General features: G+C 52.9%; 1 protein-coding gene across 4 annotated transcripts in view; it reads right to left on the bottom strand.

The window, feature by feature from the left end:
- Window positions 1-22148, bottom strand: part of PLXNB3 (plexin B3) — a 297888-nt gene that overhangs the window by 111371 nt on the left and 164369 nt on the right. For all 4 annotated transcript variants that reach the window (XM_086940225.1, XM_086940224.1, XM_086940226.1 and 1 more), the window contains 2 exons: window positions 19240-20331; window positions 5433-5612 (listed from right to left, as the gene is read on the bottom strand). In XM_086940225.1, the coding sequence (XP_086796351.1) occupies window positions 5433-5612; window positions 19240-20331 (1272 nt within the window). The remainder of the gene's footprint in view (window positions 1-5432; window positions 5613-19239; window positions 20332-22148) is intronic.

Raw genomic sequence — 22148 nt, 5'->3', positions numbered from 1 at the left:
CTTCTTTGAAACACCAGAGGAAGCATGGGACTGGTTAGAGTCCTACAGAGCGGGTAAAGATGGCCCTAAGCATCGAACAGCAGACCCCGGGGAAGGCCAACAACTTTGTAAATCGCAGAGGATACGACGTTGACAGCGTGGACTGCAGAAACCGTCACTATCACAAACGGAGGTGGAAAGGCAGGTGGTCCTGAAAGCGGTGACAGAAATCTCAAACAAACTGCTAGGAAACTCTAACTCATCTGGAGCTGATAGCTTACAGGCACCGAGGGTCACTCCGGGAACAGCGGACGAGCTTCTGGATGAGTAACACAAGATGTTGACTGAGTGACTTGGGGCTGCGTGGAGTGTTGATTGGGTGGAGATGTTGGACTAAAAGGGGACCTTATTGAATGAGGGCCACTGTGGACCTTCAAGCTAGATGCGCTGCAGATGCATGGGGTCCATACAAGCGTAAAACATTTGGAAAGGCCATGTAACGTTCAGAGGGTAAGATGGGGGAAGGGGAGGAAGTGTTTCTGGAGGGGGGTTCAGGCGTGATTAGAACCGGGAAAGTACAGGACCACAGTTTGGCACCAAGCACCCCCTGTTGCCCTTACAGCACGCCATCGGTGACGACTGGTGGACTAGGTGACGGCTGAGTTGTTACACAGGTTTGGATGGGGGCTAGCAATGTTGTTCTAGGTCCTGTTCTTGGGAGGGGGAGGGGTAAGGGGAGTTTGGGATGGGCAGACAAAGGGGGGGGGACTCTGGTGTGTCGGATATAAACAAAGAGATAATGCAGGGGGTACTGAGCAGTAATGGGGACAATACCGGATTTACGATGTCTTACCTGGAATGTGAGGGGCTTGCACACGATGACAAGGAGGCACAAGATACATGCCTATTTGGTTAGGAGAGGGATACATATAGCGCTGCTCCAAGAAACACACCTTACAAAGGAGGAGGGACTGGCTTTGCAACGTAGATGGAGAGGGCCGGTATTCAGTACGGCATATTCAGCGTTTGCGAGAGGAGTTTTGATTTGGCTAAGAGCAGGGGTGCCGTTTCAGGTCACGAAACAAACTATTGACCCTGAAGGCAGATTTGTAGCGGTGGAGGGGAGACTGAGAGGACAGGAAGTTACACTATGCAGTATTTATGCCCCGAACACTGAACAAGTGAGATTTTTTGAGAAATTATCAAGCGCGCTAGCGCATTATCTTGCAGGACCAGTGATAATGGGGGGAGATTTCAACTCCATTGTGGATGTGTCCTTAGATAGATCGCACCCACCTTTGCTAGATTCCCCGGTGCATAGGACGGCTAGGGGTAGATCGAATTGGCAGACTAAATGGGGATTAATATATATGTGGCGCACACAACATCCTCAGGAAAGAGACTATTCTTACTTTTCAGCAGTACACAAACTACATGTTCGATTAGACGCTGTATTGTGCTCACCACAGATGGCTCCATCCGTAGCTTACACAGAATAGCTTACACAGAATACCTCACACGTACACTGTCAATCAATCAATCAATCAATCACAGCATTTATATAGCGCACTACTCACCCGGAGGGTCTCAAGGCGCTTGGGGAGGGGGGGGGGTCTGCTACTGCTCGAACAGCCAGGTCTTGAGCTGCTTCCTGAAGGCGAGGTGGTCCTGGGTCAGGCGGAGGTGGGTCGGGAGAGAGTTCCGAGTCTTGGCGGCCAGGTAGGAGAAGGACCTTCCTCCTGTGGTGCCTCTTCAGATCCGGGGGACGGCGGCAAGGGCGTGGTCGGTTGATCGAAGTTGGCGTGTGGGAGCGTAGAAGTTGAGGCGGCTGTTGAGGTATCCTGGGCCTTGGTTGTGTAGGGCCTTGTGTGCGTGGGTGAGGAGACGGAAGGTGATTCTCTTGTTGACCGGGAGCCAGTGCAGATCTCTCAGGTGTCTGGAGATGTGGCTGCAACGGGGGATGTCCAGGATGAGTCGTGCGGAGGCGTTCTGGATCCGCTGGAGTCTCTTCTGGAGTTTGGCGGTGGTTCCGGCGTAGAGAGTGTTGCCATAGTCCAGACGGCTGGTGACGAGGGCCTGGGTGACAGTCTTCCTGGTCTCGGTGGGGATCCACCGGAAGATCTTGCGTAGCATGCGCAGGATGTTGAAGCATGACGAGGAGACGGCGTTGACTTGTCTGGTCATGGAGAGAGAGGAGTCCAGGATGAAGCCCAGGTTGCGTGCGTGGTCTGTTGGTTTGGGTGCGCTTCCCAGGGCGGATGGCCACCAGGAGTCATCCCAGGCGGAGGGTGAAGATCCCAGGATGCGGACTTCCGTCTTGTCAGAGTTCAGTTTCAGGCGGCTGCTCATCATCCACTTGGCTACATCTGTCATCCCTTTGTGTAGGTTGGCTCTGGCGGTGGTGGGGTCGTTGGTGAGGGTGAAGATCAGCTGGGTGTCGTCGGCGTAGGAGATGATGTTGAGGTTGTGCTGGCGTGCGATGGCTGCGAGGGTGCTCATGTAGACGTTGAAGAGGGTAGGGCTGAGCGAGGAGCCTTGACGAACACCGCAGATGACTTCGGTGGCTTCTGATCTGAACGGGGGGAGGCGGACTCTGTGTCCTTCCGGTGAGGAACGAGGTGATTCATTCCAGTGCCTTCTCCTGGATTCCGACGTTGCTGAGGCGCTGCACTAGGGTTCGGTGGCAGACCGTGTCGAAGGCCGCGGAGAGGTCTAGGAGGATGAGGGCCGCTGTTTCTCCGTTGTCGAGCAGGGCTCGGATGTCATCGGTAGCTGCGATCAGGGCGGTCTCGGTGCTGTGGTTGGCCCGGAAGCCAGACTGCGAGAGGTCGAGGGATCCGTTCGTCTCGAGGAAGGCGGCCAGCTGCTTGTTGACTGTCTTCTCGATGACTTTTGCCGAAAACGGGAGCAGCGAGATGGGGCGGTAGTTCTTGAGGTCGGTGGGGTCGGCTGATGGCTTCTTTAGTAGAGCGCTGAGTTCGGCGTGCTTCCAGCTCTCCGGGAAGGTGGCGGTGTCGGAGGTGTTGACGATGTCCCGCAGGTGGGGTGCGATGACAGCGTCGGCCTTGTTGAAAACGTGGTGGGGGCAGGGGTCGGTCGGGGATCCGGAGTGGATGGAGTTCATCGTGCGGATGGCGTCTTCGGTGCTGATCGGGGTCCAGGCGCGGAGGGTGGTGGTAGGGGGCGCTGGTTCAGTCGTGGCGTGCGTCGGTTGAGAGCTGAAGCTGTTGTGTATGTCCGCGATCTTGTTGTGGAAGTAGGAGGCGAGGGAGTTGCAGAGGTCTTGCGAAGGGGTGATGTCGTTGTTTCCGGCGTTGGGGTTGGAGAGTTCTTTAACGATGTTGAAGAGTTCCTTGCGGTTGTGGGCGTTGTTGTCCAGTCGTTCCTTGAATGCAGTTTTCTTGGTGGCATGGATCAGTTGGTGGTGTTTTCGGGTGGCGAGCTTGAGGGCAGTTCTGTTGTTCGGTGTTGGGTCTCTGCGCCAGGCTTTCTCGAGGGCTCGGTAGTTCTTCTTGGAGCTCTTGAGTTCATCGGTGAACCATGGGGCTTTCTTGCTGCCGGGTCTGCTAGGCGGGGTCTTCAGGGGGGCGAGGTCGTCTGCGCAGTTGCTGATCCACTTTGCGAGGTTGGTGGCCGCCTGGCTCGGGTTCATTGCGCTGGTGGGAGGGTTCATGTTCAGGGAAGTCGCGAGCTGGTCGGCTGTGATCTTGTTCTAGCTTCTGCGTGCAACCTGTTGCTGGTGGTGGTGGATTGTGGTCCTTCTGAAGCTGAAGTGGACGCAGCTGTGGTCCGTCCAGTGGAGTCCGGTGGCGTGGCTGAAGGCGATGTCGGACCATAACCCACTGCTATCCGACTTGCGTTGGATAACAACGCAATCGGCTATTCCAACATGGAGGCTACGGCCGGACATGTTGGAAGACACTGCTTTTCACAGCGCCATACAGGAGTGAATCACACATTACTTCACCGAAAACGAGAACACAGCCACCACGAGGGTGGTAGAGTGGGACGCATTTAAAGTAGTGATACAAGGGATCTGCATTAGTTAACACATGGGAGTCAGGAAGATTTTGTTACGAGACGTGGGACAGGCTGAGGATAAGTTGAGGAAGGCAGAGTTGGCTCGCCCAGGCCATCCAGACAGGCAGGAGGAGCTGTTGAAGGCCAGGGAAGCAGTAGCAGTGGAGGTGGAAAGATTGAGGAGCTATGATTACAAGGAGTGTAATCGTAGCCCGGCAGGCTAACCCTTTGCAGAAAGGCCGGCAGGCTAACCCTTTGCAGGAAGGCCGGCAGGCTAACCCTTTGCAGGAAGCCCGGCAGGCTAACCCTTTGCAGGAAGCCCGGCAGGCTAACCCTTTGCAGGAAGCCCGGCAGGCTAACCCTTTGCAGGAAGCCCGGCAGGCTAACCCTTTGCAGGAAGCCCGGCAGGCTAACCCTTTGCAGGAAGCCCGGCAGGCTAACCCTTTGCAGGAAGCCCGGCAGGCTAACCCTTTGCAGGAAGGCCGGCAGGCTAACCCTTTGCAGGAAGCCCGGCAGGCTAACCCTTTGCAGGAAGCCCGGCAGGCTAACCCTTTGCAGGAAGCCCGGCAGGCTAACCCTTTGCAGGAAGGCCGGCAGGCTAACCCTTTGCAGGAAGGCCGGCAGGCTAACCCTTTGCAGGAAGGCCGGCAGGCTAACCCTTTGCAGGAAGGCCGGCAGGCTAACCCTTTGCAGGAAGCCCGGCAGGCTTACCCTTTGCAGGAAGCCCGGCAGGCTTACCCTTTGCAGGAAGCCCAGCACCCTTCCCTTTTGCAGGCAGCAAAGCACGCTTACCATTTGCAGGCAGCAAAGCACGCTTACCATTTGCAGGCAGCAAAGCACGCTTACCATTTGCAGGCAGCAAAGCACGCTTGCCATTTGCAGGCAGCAAAGCACGCTTGCCATTTGCAGGCAGCAAAGCACGCTTGCCATTTGCAGGCAGCAAAGCACGCTTGCCATTTGCAGGCCGCAAAGCACGCTTGCCATTTGCAGGCAGCCAGGCACGCTTACCATTTGTTGAACATGCTTGCCAGTTACAGACAGCTGGGCATTCTGCCCACTTGCAAGCAGCTGAGCACGCTTTCCATGTGCAGGCTGCCAGACATGCTAACCACTTGCAGGCAGCTGGGCATGCTTACCATTTGTAGCTTAGCTGGGTACGCCAACCATTTGCAGGCAGCCAGGCAAGTTTACCATTTGGAGGTCAGCTGGGTACCTTCTGCAGGTTATCAGGCTTGCATCACATCTGCAGGAGCCAGGCACTCGCTCACCTTGTGCGGGTTATCGGGCGTGCATCACATCCTCAGGTGCCAGACACCCACTCACCTTGTGCGGGTTATCGGGCGTGCATCACGCCTACAGGAGCCAGGCACTCGCTTACCTTGTGCGGGTTATCGGCCGTGCATCACATCCTCAGGTGCCAGACACCCACTCACCTTGTGCAGGCTGCCCTCCATGTCTCCAAGAAAGGCGATGGTGTGGCCCCCTTCCTCCACCGCCGCCACCGCCGAGAGGCCATGTACACCCGCCAGCAGTGGCTGGGTCACAAGAGGAGTCCGGCTGGCTATCGGACTTGGGGTGTGCTCCCCCCCACAGCTGTATGTCCTGGGGGAGTCCTGCAAGGAAAGGAGAACAGCGCTGAGAATGAGTGAGATGGTAAATATTATTTCAAAAGAGGACATGCAGTTAACCTGTTTTATATACAATTTGCGTAAAAGGACACAGTTTTTAATAAATACAGTTTGCAGAAGAACCACAAATGGAAAGGTGCACCCGGGGAAAAGTTGTAGTCCATAAAGATCCAATAAAATATTGCAAAATATCAGTTTTGTTCTTTTCTTTATTTTCAATCCATATATGTGAAGTGAACATTGGCTGGATGTTCACTTCACATGTATGGATTGAAAATAAAAAAAATAATTACAAGGATATTTTGGAATATTTTATTGGATCTCTATGGACTACAACTTTCCCCTGGTGTACCTTTCCATTTGTGGATCTATTTATGTCTGCTGGACAGTGGTATCAAACACCGGCAGGTACTGGGTAAGTAGTGCACAGGACCCTTATTTGTTGAAACTCATAGTGAGGTGTGGTACCTGTGGTCTGCCGTCGTTTATCACAGTTTGCAGAAGAGGTGATGTGTCTTACGGCGACTCGTGGTCATTCTCCCATTCTATATGTCTGGACATATATCACCAATATCACACATTGTGCCTGTCACATTTGTATGATGTTGGGCCTCAGATGGGACCTCACGCTGGTGTCGTATGCCGACGACACACAGCTAGTTATCACCCTTACTGAAATGCCCTCTACCTCGGCTACTAACTTTAGGGAGGGGCTGGCCGCTGTTGCCACCTGGATGACTGTAAATTGCCTACAACTGAATGCAGGAAAAACCGAGGTATTACTCCTGGGTAAGAGCCCCAGTCTCTGGAGTGACCACTGGTGGCCCCCCCTGTTGGGGCCTACCCCCCCCTACCAAATCCCTGGTCAAAAACTTAGGAGTATGGCTGGACTCCGCACTGAACTACCAAACCCACACCAAAAAGGTAGCAGCTACCTGCATTGGGCTGCTGAGAAGCCTTTATCCCATTCTAGGCTTCTTTGACCCCAAAACACGGCAGCTCATTGTCCAGGCCACCATCCTGTCCCGACTGGACTATGCGAGCGTACTACTATTAGGCGCTAACAAAGCCGAAACTACCAGGCTCCAGCGAATACAGAACTCTGCGGCCAGGGCCATTGTAGGCCTCCCCAGAAGGTGCTCCGTTAGAGGCACCATCCAGAAACTACACTGGCTTCCTGTGGAAGCTCGCATTCAATTCAAGGCCCTTACCACTGCTTTTAAAATCTTGAATGCGGAGGGACCTGAACTCCTTCAATCGCTGCTTACTCCATATACCCCCCAGCGCAACCTGCGCTCCATGGGTCAACACTTAGTAGCAGTCCCCCACACTAAGTTCAGCCGCATCGGAGGTCGCTCTTTCAGACTCCTGGCGGCTAAACTATGGAACTCCCTACCCCTCCACATCCGCTGCATCAACAACCTACTCACTTTCCACAAAGCTATTAAAACTCACCTTTTTGCATGTCTATAAGTCTCTTCTCTCCCTTCCCTCACCCCAGTAGGTTGTTCTTTGGTTCTAGCGCCGGGACGCCCCGTTGCTGGGGCAGCTGTTGCGCTCAACAAACCCTTAACATAACATATGTGCAATATATTAATATATTAACAGTTTCTTTATTCTCTCAAAATTAAAGTGGTCTTTGGGGAAAAAATGCACTGTGGACATGATTAACACTAATGTTGGAGAAGCGAGAAGCACAACTTTCAGTCCCCGCCTTCTTGAAGATCAGAGCTATGTATATGCTCCCCTCCCACAGGAGGGTGGCATAATAGAGGGTGTAGTCACCTCGGGTAAGGTGCTCATTGGCCCTACCTGCTACTCCCCTAAAATAGCTCCTAAATGTAGTATTTAGGTAGCTCCCCCAGACCTTGCCTTCAGATCTGTGATGACCTGAAAAGAAAGAAGACACCCTGCAGCAGAAGCCAGAAGACAACTGCCTTGGCCCCAGCCCTACTGGCCTGGTCCTACTACGACGACCCAGCAACAGGTCTTGCAACAGTGATCTCTGAAACCCATGGGACGACAGCGGTCTTCAAGAAAGACTCCAAACGCCTGTGGATAGCAGACCTGTCCAGAAGAAACAGACTCTAAAGACACAGGATCCAGGCAGATCTGCACCCCCAGCTCACTCTGCACCCAACGCCCATGGCCCGAGTCTGAGTGGCTCATCTGTGTAGTGACCGGCTCCAGTAAGAAGACTCCGGCATCGAAAGGCAGACATGCACTCGAAGCCCTTGGGTCTTGGTGAACTGAACCAACGGTGCCCCTATCACCCCCTACATCCTAAATTACCTCTTCTGTTGTTGGTCTTCCTCCTGCAACCTCCAGTGCCATGCCTGTAGCCTGTTTGCTGTCAGGAAGATCCTCATTGAAAAGCATTTGTTCGCCAGATGTCGAATTCACGCCCTGATCCCAGACACCCCTTTGCCGCTGGCGGTGTATGCTTGGTGATGCTTTGTGCCACCCCCGCCACCGGTGCTTAACCTAACCCCCAAAGCTTGGCCCCTTCAACCGATCTGCTTACCTGCAAGCAGTGTGGCTGCAGGCACCCCCTGTCTCCATTGGAAAGCATTGGGCCGAACTCAGATTTGGACCTCTGCACCCTGGCCACCCCTGTGCCGCGGGTGGTGCCGTTTTGGTACTGACCTAACCCCTGGCCCTTGCTGACTTTTGGCTCCGAAGACTGAGTTTTTGAGTTAAACACTTACCGGTATAACCCCAATATGTTTTCCCCCTTAGGATAACATTGGAATGTGTGAAAAAGTTTTTAAGTGCAGATGTTTCAAATTGAAAATATTTTTAATTAAAAACAGACTTACCCGATTACAAAGGCGTGGGTCTTAAAATAAAGCACTAAGTGTCATTTTCTAAAATTGGTCTGGATCTCCTGCGTCGTGTGCCCATTATTGATCACTGATGTGCAATAAGTGGCTTACACTACTCTGTGTTAGGCCTAAGGCTCCTCACCCACACTACTACTAATAGAGCATTTAGGGTTTTACATTGAGCCCTGTACACTTTCGGGGAACCCCTGGACTCAGTCATATCATATACAGAGCCAGTTTCGTACATGTGCCGTTAAAGGACTATTGTTTCTAGGATATTGTACACGCCTGTCTTGGGTGTGCGGTTTAATATCCTCTAGCGTGCAGGGGTGCTGCTGTCCGCGGTGTGACCATGGGCAGGTAGAGGCAGTAAGGGAATCCTCTGCTCCAGATCAGGCGGCATAGGGCGTGGTGCTGTGAGAAGCACCTGGGAAGGACTGCACGTGGTATACTTGTGAAAGGACATCTTCTGTGTGGGCGACGCCCCAGGGAGCCTGAGAACAAAAGCCCCTCTCGGGTCCCAGCGCCTCTGTTCGATACACGGGCAGCTTGTGTTACCTGCCCCAGATACTCAACAAATAGGAGGACATGTTTGCGAGAATAGTGATCACTGGGAGCTTCCGGTGTGCATTCCAAAGGGTGTGTCCCTGGCATCAGGTGTGGCAGCCTCACCCTCTCATACAGAGGAGGGAATACTGTAGGGAAGCGAGGACATTAGGTAGGTTGGGGGGGGGGGGGGCTAAGAGACATGCACGGTTCATGGCACGTCCGCCTGACAGCAGGCTAGCAGAGGGAATGTAGGCCAGTCCGTTACAGCCAGACTGACCTCCATGCAGATTCCCGAACTGACTGCACAGCCGGACTAGCCAGAGGGCAAAATGAGAGCATAAAGTCCGACTGACCTACTGGGAAAGTGAGAATAGTAACTGCAGTGGCGGCTCCTCCACTAAGGAGGCGGAGCTTCGCCCCGCTGCCTTGAAGTAGCAAAAGAAAGGAGAAAAGAAAATAATAATGTAATGTTATTATCATTTTATGTTGTCCTCCTGCTGCAACAGCTTTGCGTGAGGGGGCGGGGCTGCAGAGCAGGGGGGAGGGTACAACCCTCCCGAGTGGGCAATGATTGTTTGGCCGGCCCTCTCAGGCCATCCAAACCAGTCATATACACTTTCAGTGTTCTCCATGCAGGCTGCAGTACAGCCTGTGTGGAGAACATGCCCACACCACCAGCCCCTGGCTGAGTGCTGTGTCAATGTGCTCAGACCAATCACAACGTTGCAGCGTTGTGATTGGTCAGGGGAGCCTGGCTGTGCTTCCTGTTCCTGGAAGCAAACGCAGGAGCAGAGACGCAGGACCCGGCCATAAGTTATGTTTTAATCTTTTTTTTGTTCATTGTGACCCATGCCCCTCCCTTGCCCCACCGTGCGCGCCCCGCCTCCCGAGAGCCGTGCCGGCCTTCACTGATAGTAAGAACACTAGATCCGCAGTGACCTGCAGGAAGAGAAAGAACTACACACCGACTGGCCTAGAAGGAGAGAGAGAACTACGCCTGACTGGCCTACAAGAAGAGAGAGAGAACTACACCCAGACTGGCCTACAGGAGGAGAGAGAGCACTACACCCACACTGGCCTACAGGCAAAGGGAGAGAACTACACCCACACTGGCCTACAGGCGAAATGAGAGAACTACACCCGCACTGGCCTACAGGCAAAGTGAGAGAACTACACCCACACTGGCCTACAGGAGGAGAGAGAGAACTACACCCACACTGGCCTACAGGCGAAGTGAGAGAACTACACCCACACTGGCCTACAGGTGAAGTGAGAGAACTACACCCACACTGGCCTACAGGTGAAGTGAGAGAACTACACCCACACTGGCCTACAGGTGAAGTGAGAGAACTACACCCACACTGGCCTACAGGCAAGGTGAGAGAACTACACCCACACTGGCCAAGTGAGAGAACTACACCCACTCTGGCCTACAGGCAAAGTGAGAGCAGTAGACGACTGCCCAGCAGTGAAAATGCTGGGATCCGTTTGACGGTAAAATCTTTAGAAATGCGAGTTGTTCATCGTCAGTACCAGAGTGCATTGGGGAACTGGTGCACGCGAGCAGTGTGCAAACCACTCCAGTGAAAAGTGTTGCTGGTGGTGGTCTAAGCTAACGGGGCACACGTGGGCATGGTGGGGTACAATACCACCCCCCAAAAAGGACTGTTCTCTTCTGACGGTTGCCAAAGTGCATGAAGCACACAGATGTGAGAGGAAGCGCTGTTGTGCACTGCATGAGCACAGTGCATCGAGGCGCTACACCTGCCAGCATCGTGACTCACTCCAGTGAAACAGGCGGCACAGGCCTCTTGCGGCTTCTAGGCCAGCCTGGAGGCTACCAGTACACAGGGATGCATCTCTCTCTGGATATATTTCGGTCTCTCTTTAGATGTATCCCTGTCGCTCCCCCTCTCCGAGGATGTAGCCCTATTTGTTTCTTCCTCTGGATGTATCCCAGTCTCTCTCTCTCTCTCTGTCTGACTGTTACTCTGCCTCTCGCTCTGTCTGGGTGTTTCCCTGTCTCAATCTCTCTGGATGTTTCTCTGTCTCTCTATTTGTTTGTCTGTCTCTGTATTTTTCTCTCTCTGTCTGGATGTCTCCCGGTCTCTCTCGAATGCCCATCTCCGAGTAATCAGGTTTAGAACCAAGGGATGGACTTTTAGAAGGAGTTAACCCTGGACTACATCTGTGGATCTTCGATAATCTTGAGCGAATGTCTGTGGATTGGTGAGGCAGAGACTACGCAGGGTAACTTTGTAACCATGTAGTGTCAGAGTGCAGTAGCGTGCAGTGGCGCAGAGCAGAGTGGCGCAGAGTGCCGTATTGCAAAGTAGAGTGGTGTAGACTGCAGCATCATAATGTACTGCAGAGTGGTGTAGAGTGCATTGGCATAGAGTGCAGTGACAGTAGCGTAGAGTGCAGTGGTGTGGAGTAGAATGTCCCAGTGTGCAGTGGCAGAGTAGACGGCAGTGACGGAGAGTGCAGCGGCATAGAATAGAGAGGTGCAGTGAAGAGTAGAGTGGTCTAGAGTGCAGGGGCATACAGTAGAGTGTTGTAGAGTGCAGTGGCATAAAGTGCAGTGGCAGAGTAGACGGCAGTGACGGAGAGTGCAGCGGCATAGAATAGAGAGGTGCAGTGAAGAGTAGAGTGGTCTAGAGTGCAGGAGCATACAGTAGAGTGTTGTAGAGTGCAGTGGCATAAAGTGCAGTGGCAGAGTAGACTGCAGTGACGGAGAGTGCAGCGGCATAGAGTAGAGAGATGCAGTGAAGAGTAGAGTGGTCTAGAGTGCAGGGGCATACAGTAGAGTGCAGTGGCATAAAGTGCAGTTGCGTAGAGAGATGCACAGTAGAGTGCAGTGGTGCAGAGCAGAGTGGCATAAAGCGCAGTGGCGTAAAGTAGAGTGCTGTGGCGTTGAGTACAGGATAGGGAGGTGGGAGCCTAAAGAATCAACATGGAAGAGGGACGAATGGGAGGGAATAGAAGCTACTTGGGCGGTGATATGGGAGACAGATTGAATACACCAACACTCATATGGAGTGCTTGGACACAGAAAAAAGAAGATCCAAAAAGATTAGCAGTGGATGGACACAAGTACTTGGTCCATGCTCCAGAGGAGGGACAAACACAAGAAAAAGACATGATGCCTGCATCCCATGGCCATCCGGAGCAAAGCAAATGAGAGCGACTCTGAAGCTAACAAATGGGAAGCTATGGGCATGAGACCATAACCATGAAATATTCTTACATCACTCATTGAAGGGAAGACCATGTACGGAAACAATCCCTGCAAGGCCACCGTAGGCAAGGGGGCAGTAACCAAGAACAGCAGCATCACAACCTAAGCTAGACCACCTCAGAAGTACCTGTAGGGCAAAGGAACAGCGTTGCAAGTGCCCATCATGACAATGACACCGTCGCCACGGTCGGCTGTCCACCGAGATGAACCACTCTCCTGACAAGGGCCCTCTCGCAGGGTCTCAGGATGGATCGATAGACCATGAGCAAGTAAAGGGGCAAAGTACCAGGAGCAGCCCGGGAGATGTAAACAGCGCTGGTTGGTACAAGGCAACACGGACCATGCTGAGGCGGGTCTAACAGGGGCCAGAATCCCTGTCCTGCAAAGGCAGACATATGAGGAGTAAAGGACTCCACAATGGGAGCCACTTCATTGTTCAAGAGGGAGAAAACCTCAGCTTCCAAAATCTAGGAGTGTGCCCATTCGGCCACATGAAGGACGGTGCTGTGGGAAGGTTGGGGTGGTCAAGGGATGGGCTGCATGGTCAGGTGGGTCACCAGGAGATCAGTTTTGTTTGCATCCTAATTGGTGTTGAAGTGGGGGACAATCTCCCAAAGGTAGCCGATGGGGGAGCAGTCCAAGAGGTTTTGAGGCAGCAGCACACCCAGCAGAGCAAGGAGAAGTCTACAGCTGCTGATGCAGGCTGTGCTGCCAGCCCTTGGGGCCACCACACCCTCAAAGGAGCGATACAGCTGCTGGTGGAACCGGAGTGGCAGGAAGGTTACTAGCGCTGTGAGGGTTGCCTCACTGGGAAGCCTCTGCAGCGACTGTACCGATGGTGGAACTGCTTGACTGGGGAAGCCATGACACTCCCACAGGGGCCCTGCCGTGCTACTGTTCATCAATCGATCCAGAGAGCAGTGGCCTTCACCCTGAAGAGCTGCCCACCATTGAAGGCCATGTCATCATGCCACCTGGACATCTCCTGAAATCCTTTGTAATGAACCCAGGTGTACCTAAATAAAAGAACCCCTATCACCACCCACTCACTCATTGTATCAGCAAGGTCCTGGCCGCACTTCAGGATTGGTTTACAGGCGTGAAAACCATCACTCGCCAGACCAGAGAGGGGCTTCATCTTGAGGTCTGGAAGACTGACATCCACCACTCTAGGCAATTCCACAAGGTGCGAACATCCCAACAAAGAAAACATCTGCAGTCCTTCTGCCCATTAAGTGAAGATCTGTAGACTCGTGATCTGGAGGAGTGGCGAGGAAAGCTCTAGGATTAATATTGAGAGCAGTGTAGACCAAAAAAGTGAGTTGGCTCTGTGTTTTGTCTGTGCACAGTCAGGTCTGAGAAGGGTTTCTCCTTGGCCACCAGAACTGGCTCCAAGAGCCAGCAAGGGTTCCGTAGATATGGAGGATGCATGAACAATTACATTCTAGATATGGGACCTTGTTCGGCGGTGGGTAAGGACAATGCGCGTGCTTCGCCTACTTTCTGCACCGCATAAGTAAAGTAACAAACTTACCTCTGAAGGTGGACACGAATGCTTTGAGATTTCCACACGAATGCTTTGAGATTTCCACTCCTGGTGACGTGTCAAAGCTACTTGCATTTTGTAGGTGTAAATAAAGACCAACATCGGACTTGGAAGGAGGGAGGACTGTAACAGCCTCCAAATAGTCTTCTTCCAAGTGCCCAAAGTCTTGGTCAGGTATATCCAGAGGACCGGAATCGGATCAAAAGAGCTCCTTCATTTAGGTGCAGAATTTGATAGACGAGCTCCTCCATCTGGGTGTGGAATCTGATCAAAGAGCTCCTCCATCTAGGTGTGGAATCTGATTGAAGAGCTCCTCCATCTGGGTGTGGAATCTGATCAAAGAGCTCCTCCATCTAGGTGTGGAATCTGATCGAAGAGCTCCTTCATTTAAGTGCTGAATCGGATTTAAAGAGTTCCTTCATCTAGGTGTGAATCGGATTTAAAAAGCTCCTTCATTTAGGTGCGGAATCTGGTCGAAAGAGCTCCTTCATTTAGGTGCGGAATCTGGTCGAAAGAGCTCCTTCATTTAGGTGCGGAATCTGATCGAAAGAGCTCCTTCATTTAGATGCGGAATCTGATCGAAAGAGCTCCTTAATTTAAATGCGGAATCTGATTTAAAGAGTTCCTTCATCTAGGTGCTGAATCGGATTTAAAGAGCACCTTCATTTAGGTGCGGAATCTGATCTAAAGAGCTCCTACATCTAGGTGCTGAATCTGATCTAAAGAGCACCTTCATCCAGGTGCGGAATCTGATCTGAGGAGCTCCTTCATATAGGTGCAGAATCTGATGTAAAGAGATCCTTCATATAGATGCAGAATCGGACCAAAGAGCTCCTTCGTCTGGGTGCAGAATCTGACCTAATGAGCTCCTACATCTAGGTGCTGAATCTGATCTAATGAGCTCCTCCATCTAGGTGTGGAATCTGATCTAATGAGCTCCTACATCTAGGTGCGGAATCTGACCTAATGAGCTCCTCCATCTAGGTGCGGAATCTGATCTAATGAGCTCCTCCATCTAGGTGCGGAATCTGACCTAATGAGCTCCTCCATCTAGGTGTGGAATCTGACCTAATGAGCTCCTCCTTCTAGGTGCGGAATCTGATCTAATGAGCTCCTCCATCTAGGTGCGGAATCTGATCTAATGAGCTCCTCCATCTAGGTGCGGAATCTGATCTAATGAGCTCCTCCATCTAGGTGCGGAATCTGATCGAAAGAGCTCCTACATCTAGGTGTGGAATCTGATCGAAAGCGCTCCTACATCTAGGTGTGGAATCTGATCGAAAGGGCTGCTTCATTTAAGTGAATCTGAGCCCTAGAGAGGCATAAAAGGGTTTGTCTTGAGAGCAAGCACTCTGATAATGTTTGCTGATCACCATGGTGGAAGGGGAGCCAAAATCAGAACCAAAAGCTGTGCTGAAGATTGTGTTATAACAATCCCAAAATGCCAATACTAATATATACTTTAAACAATCTCATATGACACACGAGTCCCTAGTCAGCCATGTGCCAAGTTAACTTAATAGGATTTTTATTGAAGATTGTGTTTTTGGCAGCCATCTTTAGCAGGAGGTCCTTTGGAAGTGGATCAAAGGCAGAACCTGCCTACTTGGGTGGTGTCAGGCCAGAGTCAGTCTATCGCTAAACAAGCAAGATCCCTTGGGCAGTGGCCCACCGAGGTTGCCAAGCCATCCTTAAAAATGTCCAGCATGGCCTGTCGAAAGACCTGGGAAGGGTCAATGAATGGAGTCACAATAAGGCTTCAAGCAGCTGGTTCAAGCAATTGTCCTGCCGAGGCTAGCTTATGGCAGCGCTACGCTCTGTGGCCTCCCCAAATATGCCTTGGCCCCACTTAGGGCTTCCTTGAATGCCGCTGCCAGATTGATTACATGTACAAAAAGAAATGCTCACATATCCCCAGCCCTAAGATCTCTAAACTGCTTACCCTACAAAGCAAGAATACAGCTAAAGATTGCCTGTTTGATGCACAAAGCCCTCCAATTCAAACCCCCCAGTTACCTGGCGCAAAAGCTAGAACTATCTGGAGGGGGTAGACCATCAAGAAGTGCAAATTCCCTCCTCTTGAAACCTCAGACTTTTCACAAAGAGAACCAGGCACAGAGCTTTCTCTGGCCCGGCCCCGAAGATCTGGAACTCTCTCCCACCAGAAGTTCACAGAATCTCCTCCACGGCTGCCTTGAAACATGAAGTAAAAATAATCCTAATGAACAAGTTTTTGCCTTAAATGGTCATGGCTCGTCTGTTTTCTCAATGCCCCTTTGACTACGTTCTTTTTGGTCTAACAACTGTAAAGCTCAGGGTTGTCTGATATACCCGATTACGTAATGTTTGTTCTAAATATATAATAGAACAGTGGTATTAGCTAAATAGGATATTTTCTCGTTACCCCATTTGCCATTTCCCCTTTACAATGTCCTTCCCTTCCAAAATGTGAGGCGCTCCGATACCCTTCGGGGTCATGTTCGCGCTATACAAAACTTTATAAATAAATAAACCCCATCTTCACCTTCTGGACCAGAATCGTCTCATACAGTGAGGAAGAGGCTGGCATTGAGCAGTAGCGCTACAGGGTCTCAAGTGTGGCAGGAGTGGAACCGTTCCTCAGAAAGACGATTTCTCCTTCCTTTGTCACTTTGTGTTTCGTACAGGAAGACTGGGTGGTTGTTCGCTGTCCAGGGAGTTACTTCAAGGAGAAGACAGGGGTGGCTTAGGAGTGTCTTTACGTGCCCTTGTGGGGAATAGTTTGACCTTCATGTTCTATAGATTGGAAACAGTTGTAGCTGATAGCCCTGGCCAGATGAGAGACATGACCCACGCCGATGAGGCGTGTCGGCGTTCATGTCTATGCCGGAACTCTATCCCCCCGCATATAAGAACCATACAGTCCTATGCGGAATTCAAGAGCCAACTCAAATCCTTGTTCCTCATCCGTTCCCTAGGTCCAGGGTAACTAGGATAACCAACCATCCCCAGAACTATGTGTTATCTCTGTATCCTATTACCAAGAAGTCCTACTGTACGAACTTCTCCTCCTCCCTAATTGTCATTCGATGATCGCCTTTATTTGTTACGTGTCTTTTTGTTCACCTTTTCATTCCTTTACTGTAAAGCGCTCTGCTACCTTCGGGTCTTGTTAGCGCTATAGAAAACTTCAAAATAAATAATAAATAAAATAAATTTATAGCCAGGTGTGGTCACATGTGGGGTGGACGGTGCAGAGATGACGCAGTGTGCGGTCAGCTGGTGATGTTGGGGGCTATTGCTGGGAATAAAGGTTTCCATATCCACTCTGGCACCTGGTGGGGATCGCAGGGGCGAGTAATCTTTCTAGGGAAGTATCCTTTAGCGCTCCCTTTGCCAGGTTACCACAACTAGCCATCACCCCATATTCTGGGGCGGTGCTTACCAACCTTTTTAGAACCACGTCCCACTTTTTAGCATGACAAATCTGTGCAACCTACTTAACTTTAATGCAGCTTTGTTGAACAGTGGTGTACTGGCATATGTTCCTGAATTAAAAGAGGACTGTGTACCATTAATGTTTGGACTGGAATTAATTACTAGGAATTTGGAACCTAAGAAGCAAAATATTAAGGAACGAACACTGGATTGTGCTTGCTGCGGTGCCATTTTTGTGTTCCAACTTTAATGAACATGAAGCGGTGATTTTTTTTAATGCAACAAAAGCTTGGTGTGGTAACACCCTGTCATTTACAGACAGCATATTTTCTATTGAAATTGCAACTAAATTGGCACCGAAATACAGTTTTACTGATCAAACTATACTGCACACAAATCACAAATAATATGTGGAAATCAGGTTTCAGTGAATATTTATCATTTGTGCGTCACCAAGTAAAAGTGTCTTGATTTGTTGTCACCCTATTCAAATCTGTTTCCATGAAACTTCAGAATGACAAAAAACGTGCCTCGTTTTTGCTTTCTGAACTGCTAAATGTGTGCAGTTCCTTGACAGATATTTACATTTTGTTCCTTTCACACACTGTACCCCAGCAAGAGTGTCGCATAATTCAATTTACTTTCCTTGATCTAACTGCAAAGTAAGAGGAGTTTATAAACACCAATCCCCATGTTAAAAAAATAATAAGCAGCACTTTGTCGGAAGACACAGCCTGACATTTGACCTCTGTCATTGAAACACTGCAAATGAGTCACGAAAAGCCGGACTCACCAAAAATCGTCTCACGACCCACAGTTTGGGAAACACTTGTCTAGGGTGACCCACTCCTGATGATCTGTCGAACCCCCTGACCTGCATCTGGCAGAGTCCCACTTACACCACACTCTATGGTGACCCCCCCAAACCTCCGCACCCTGACCTGGCTACCATCAGAACTCCCCCATACTCTATTGTTTATCTCTAGCTCCCTTCTGTCGCAGCCTACCCCTGGCAGCACCCATCAACTGGAGGTCACCCCATACACTGTGGTAAGCCCACATACATTATCTATTGTATCCCAGCCTACCTCTGGCAGCACCTGCAGATAGAGGTCACCCCACACTCTGCAGTAAATCCTAGAATATCATCTGTCCCAATCTACCTCTGGAAGCACCCCACTACTAGAGGTTCCCCCATAATCTGAGGTGTACCTCAGGAGATCCCCCTTCCATCCATCCTACCTCTGGCAGCATCCCGCAGCTGGAAGTCACCCCATACTCTGAGGTGTACCCCAGGAGATCCCCCTTCCATCCCAGCCTACCTCTGGCAGCGTCCCGCAGCTGGAGGTCACCCCATACTCTGAGGTGTACCTCAGGAGATCCCCCTTCCATCCCAGCCTACCTCTGGCAGCGTCCCGCAGCTGGAGGTCACTCCTTACTCTGAGGTGGACTTCAGGAGATTCCCCTCCATCCCAGGCTACCTCTGGCAGCGTCCCGCAGCTGGAGGTCACCCCATACTCTGAGGTGTACCTCAGGAGATCCCCCTTCCATCCATCCTACCTCTGCCAGCGTCCCGCAGCTGGAGGTCACCCCATACTCTGAGGTGTACCTCAGGAGATCCCCCTTCCATCCATCCTACCTCTGGCAGCGTCCCGCAGCTGGAGGTCACTCCTTACTCTGAGGTGTACCTCAGGAGATCCCCTTCCATCCCAGCCTACCTCTGGCAGCAACCCACAGCTGGAGGTCACCCATACTCTGAGGTGTACCTCAGGAGATCCCCCTTCCATCCCAGCCTACCTCTGGCAGCGTCCCGCAGCTGGAGGTCACCCCATACTCTGAGGTGTACCTCAGGAGATCCCCCTTCCATCCCAGCCTACCTCTGGCAGCGTCCCGCAGCTGGAGGTCACCCCATACTCTGAGGTATACCTCAGGAGATCCCCCTTCCATCGCATCCTACATCTGGCAGCACCCCGCAGCTGGAGGTCACCCCATACTCTGAGGTGTACCTCAGGAGATCCCCCTTCCATCCCAGCCTACCTCTGGCAGCGTCCCACGGCAGTTGGCGTTCACTCCATACTCGACGACGGCCACCTGCCGGCCCAGCTCGTCGCGGCCTTCCTTGGTGTAGCAGAGCGTCCTGGCCCTCTCCAGCTGCGCGTCCACCTCCTCCAGGCTGAAGGCGCACATGGCCGTGTCCTGGGTGGCGCTTGGCGTGGAGGCCACCCCAGCGGCGAAGACCACGAAGAGCGTGGCTGCGCCCCCCTCCCGGGCCTGCAGGTGGGCGGCCTGCGCCAGGTTGTAGTTCTTGCCCTTGGAGTCCTGGCAGACCAGCTGCATCTCCACGTAGGAGTACAGCAGCAGGTCCTGGTCGCACACCCTGGCCACGTAGCTGGCGTACTCCAGCTGAGTCTTGGGCCCGCGCCGGAAGAAGAGGAAGTAGACGTGGCCGGCGTGGCCGAAGACCCCCATGAAGTGGTTGTTGTAGTCCGAGAAGTCGCTGACCACCAGCTTGCCCAGGCCCTCGTTGGAGAAGAAGGGCTCTCGGTCGAGCTGGCGCACGGTGATGGGGGGGATGCCGGCGGACAGCCTGGTCGTCAGGCCGCGCCCCACGAACATCAGCTTGCGTCCATCCGTGGCGATGCCGCCGGCCAGGGCCACCGTGGTCACCCGCGCGTCATTGGCGGCCACAAACTGGTTGTCCCCGGGGTCCACCTCGGTGGTCTCGTTGACCTTGGCCACCGAGTCCAGGCTGCGCTTCTCACAGATGCCCTGGAAGACCTGTCCGCACACGACTAGCTCCCGGACGCGCCCTATGACCACCACCAGCAGCAGCTTGTTGGCGTTGTCGGTGGGCCGGGCCTGCGGGCACTCTCGCGGGTCCTTGAAGGGCAGGCAGTCGGGGCTGTCATCCACCGGGCCGGTCTTGACCTCGCTCACCAGCTCCAGGTCCGGCGAGAGCTGGAAGAGGTGGTTCACAGCGCCCACATACAGCATGCCTGTCTCTCGATCAAGTGCCAAGTGGTTGAAGGCTGTGTCCGGGTGCTGGAAGGTAGGGTGGGCCGTGGCATGCCAGGGGCACAGCAGGAGTGCCAGCAGGGTGAAGGACGGCAGGGCTCTCATCACGCACACCTGAGGAGAGAAGGACAGGGGGTTATTAGGTGGCTCTGAAGTGGGCCATGTTGACACAGACGCATTCAGAGCTGGGCACAGGCACACTCACAGCTGAACACACAGACATGCTTAGAACTGGACACACAGAAGCAGAACTAACAAAAAGACGCAGAGAACTGCTCTCCCTCCAGAAACCAGACTTATCTCATCCACGGCATCCTTCAAAAAAGAAGTAAAATCCATTCTCTTGGCAAAATTCACATGAATATAGGCTAAGGAAATCTCGAGAATCACTAGTATTCCTTTTATGACAATGTTCAGCTAGACCACCTAGGCCCTTTGGTTGCCTTTGCCTTGACTCTTTGGGTACTCATGGTCAGCTGGTTGCAGACACGCCGGTCAGCTGGTTGCAGACACGCCGGTCAGCTGGTTGCAGACACGCCGGTCAGCTGTCGCAGAGACACGGGGCAGCTGTCGCAGAGACACGGGGCAGCTGTCGCAGAGACACGGGGCAGCTGTCGCAGAGACACGGGTCAGCTGTCGCAGACACACGGGTCAGCTGTCGCAGACACACGGGGCAGCTGTCGCAGACACACGGGTCAGCTGTCGCAGACACACGGGTCAGCTGTCGCAGACACACGGGTCAGCTGTCGCAGACACACGGTCAGCTGTCGCAGACACACAGATCAGCTGTCGCAGACACACAGATCAGCTGTCGCAGACACACAGATCAGCTGTCACAGACACACAGATCAGCTGTCACAGACACACAGATCAGCTGTCACAGACACACATATACTCCCATATTTCTGTAGAGTTTCCAGAAGCTGCTGCCGTCAGACAAGCTTGTGAACATCTCAACCAGTCGCTCTAAGCTCACCCGTGCAAATAGTGCACAGAGACACTAACCCCGCAGCCCACCCCTCTCCACGCTTCCAGGCGCTAGACAATCCTTCGGGGAGTACTCACGGGAGGTGCCTGGGGGGCCGCCGCACCCTGGACCGCTGCAGGCTGAGCACAATGTGAGGCTTCGGTTATGGGACGGGGCGCCGCCCGCCACCGAGACCCGCCCCCACTTACTGTCCCTGTATCTCCAGGGCCCTGTGTCCAGATGTGACTCTTCCCCAGCCCCCCAGGCCCCTCCCGGCTCTAGTGGTACGGTGAGGTTGGGGGGCGGCCACAGAGCACTCTATCCAGACAGACAGCTCCAAAGGAGGGGTGGGGGATGTGGGCAGAGAGGGAGGGGCTGTGGCAGAGAGGGCGGGGGCTGTGGGCTGAGGGGGCGGGGGCTTTGGGCAGAAGGGTGGGCGAGGAGGGGGCAGATTAATGCCTTAATGACAAGTGATGAGTCGAGGTTGGCACTGCGGACCAAGCCATCGGATGGGTTAAATTCAGTGCAACAGGGGCTGGGAGGGCCCTGCCAACCAGGGAAGTCACGGCTAAAGTAGTTAAGTAGGGGGGGGGGGCAGCTGCAGTTCACGGATTTAGGGCCATTAATGAAGGTTTGGCAACTAGGGGATCCAGCTAGAGGGATTTCACTGCCCACTTGCAGGATAGAGAGAGGGGGGCCGGGCGGTAAGTGCGTGATTTGGAGGTATTTGCGAGGAGGAAACTTGAGGGAGGTGTCACTGGCAAACCCGAGGCTGCCAGCCACAGCGCCGACCCATGGGCGAGACCAGCTCTGGGGAGGGCAGTGTGCCCAGCAGAGGGTTGCCAACCACAGAGTGCAGTGCCAACCGAGGGGTGAGACCAGCTCTATGGCTGGCAGTGTGCCAGCAGAGGGCTGCCAATCACCGAGCTCAGTGCCCTCAGTGCCAACCGAGGGGCGAGACCAG

Source organism: Lissotriton vulgaris, chromosome 10 (assembly GCF_964263255.1).
Source record: "Lissotriton vulgaris chromosome 10, aLisVul1.2, whole genome shotgun sequence".
Classification (NCBI taxonomy): Eukaryota; Metazoa; Chordata; class Amphibia; order Caudata; family Salamandridae; genus Lissotriton; species Lissotriton vulgaris.
This window is presented reverse-complemented; position numbering and strand designations above follow the sequence as displayed.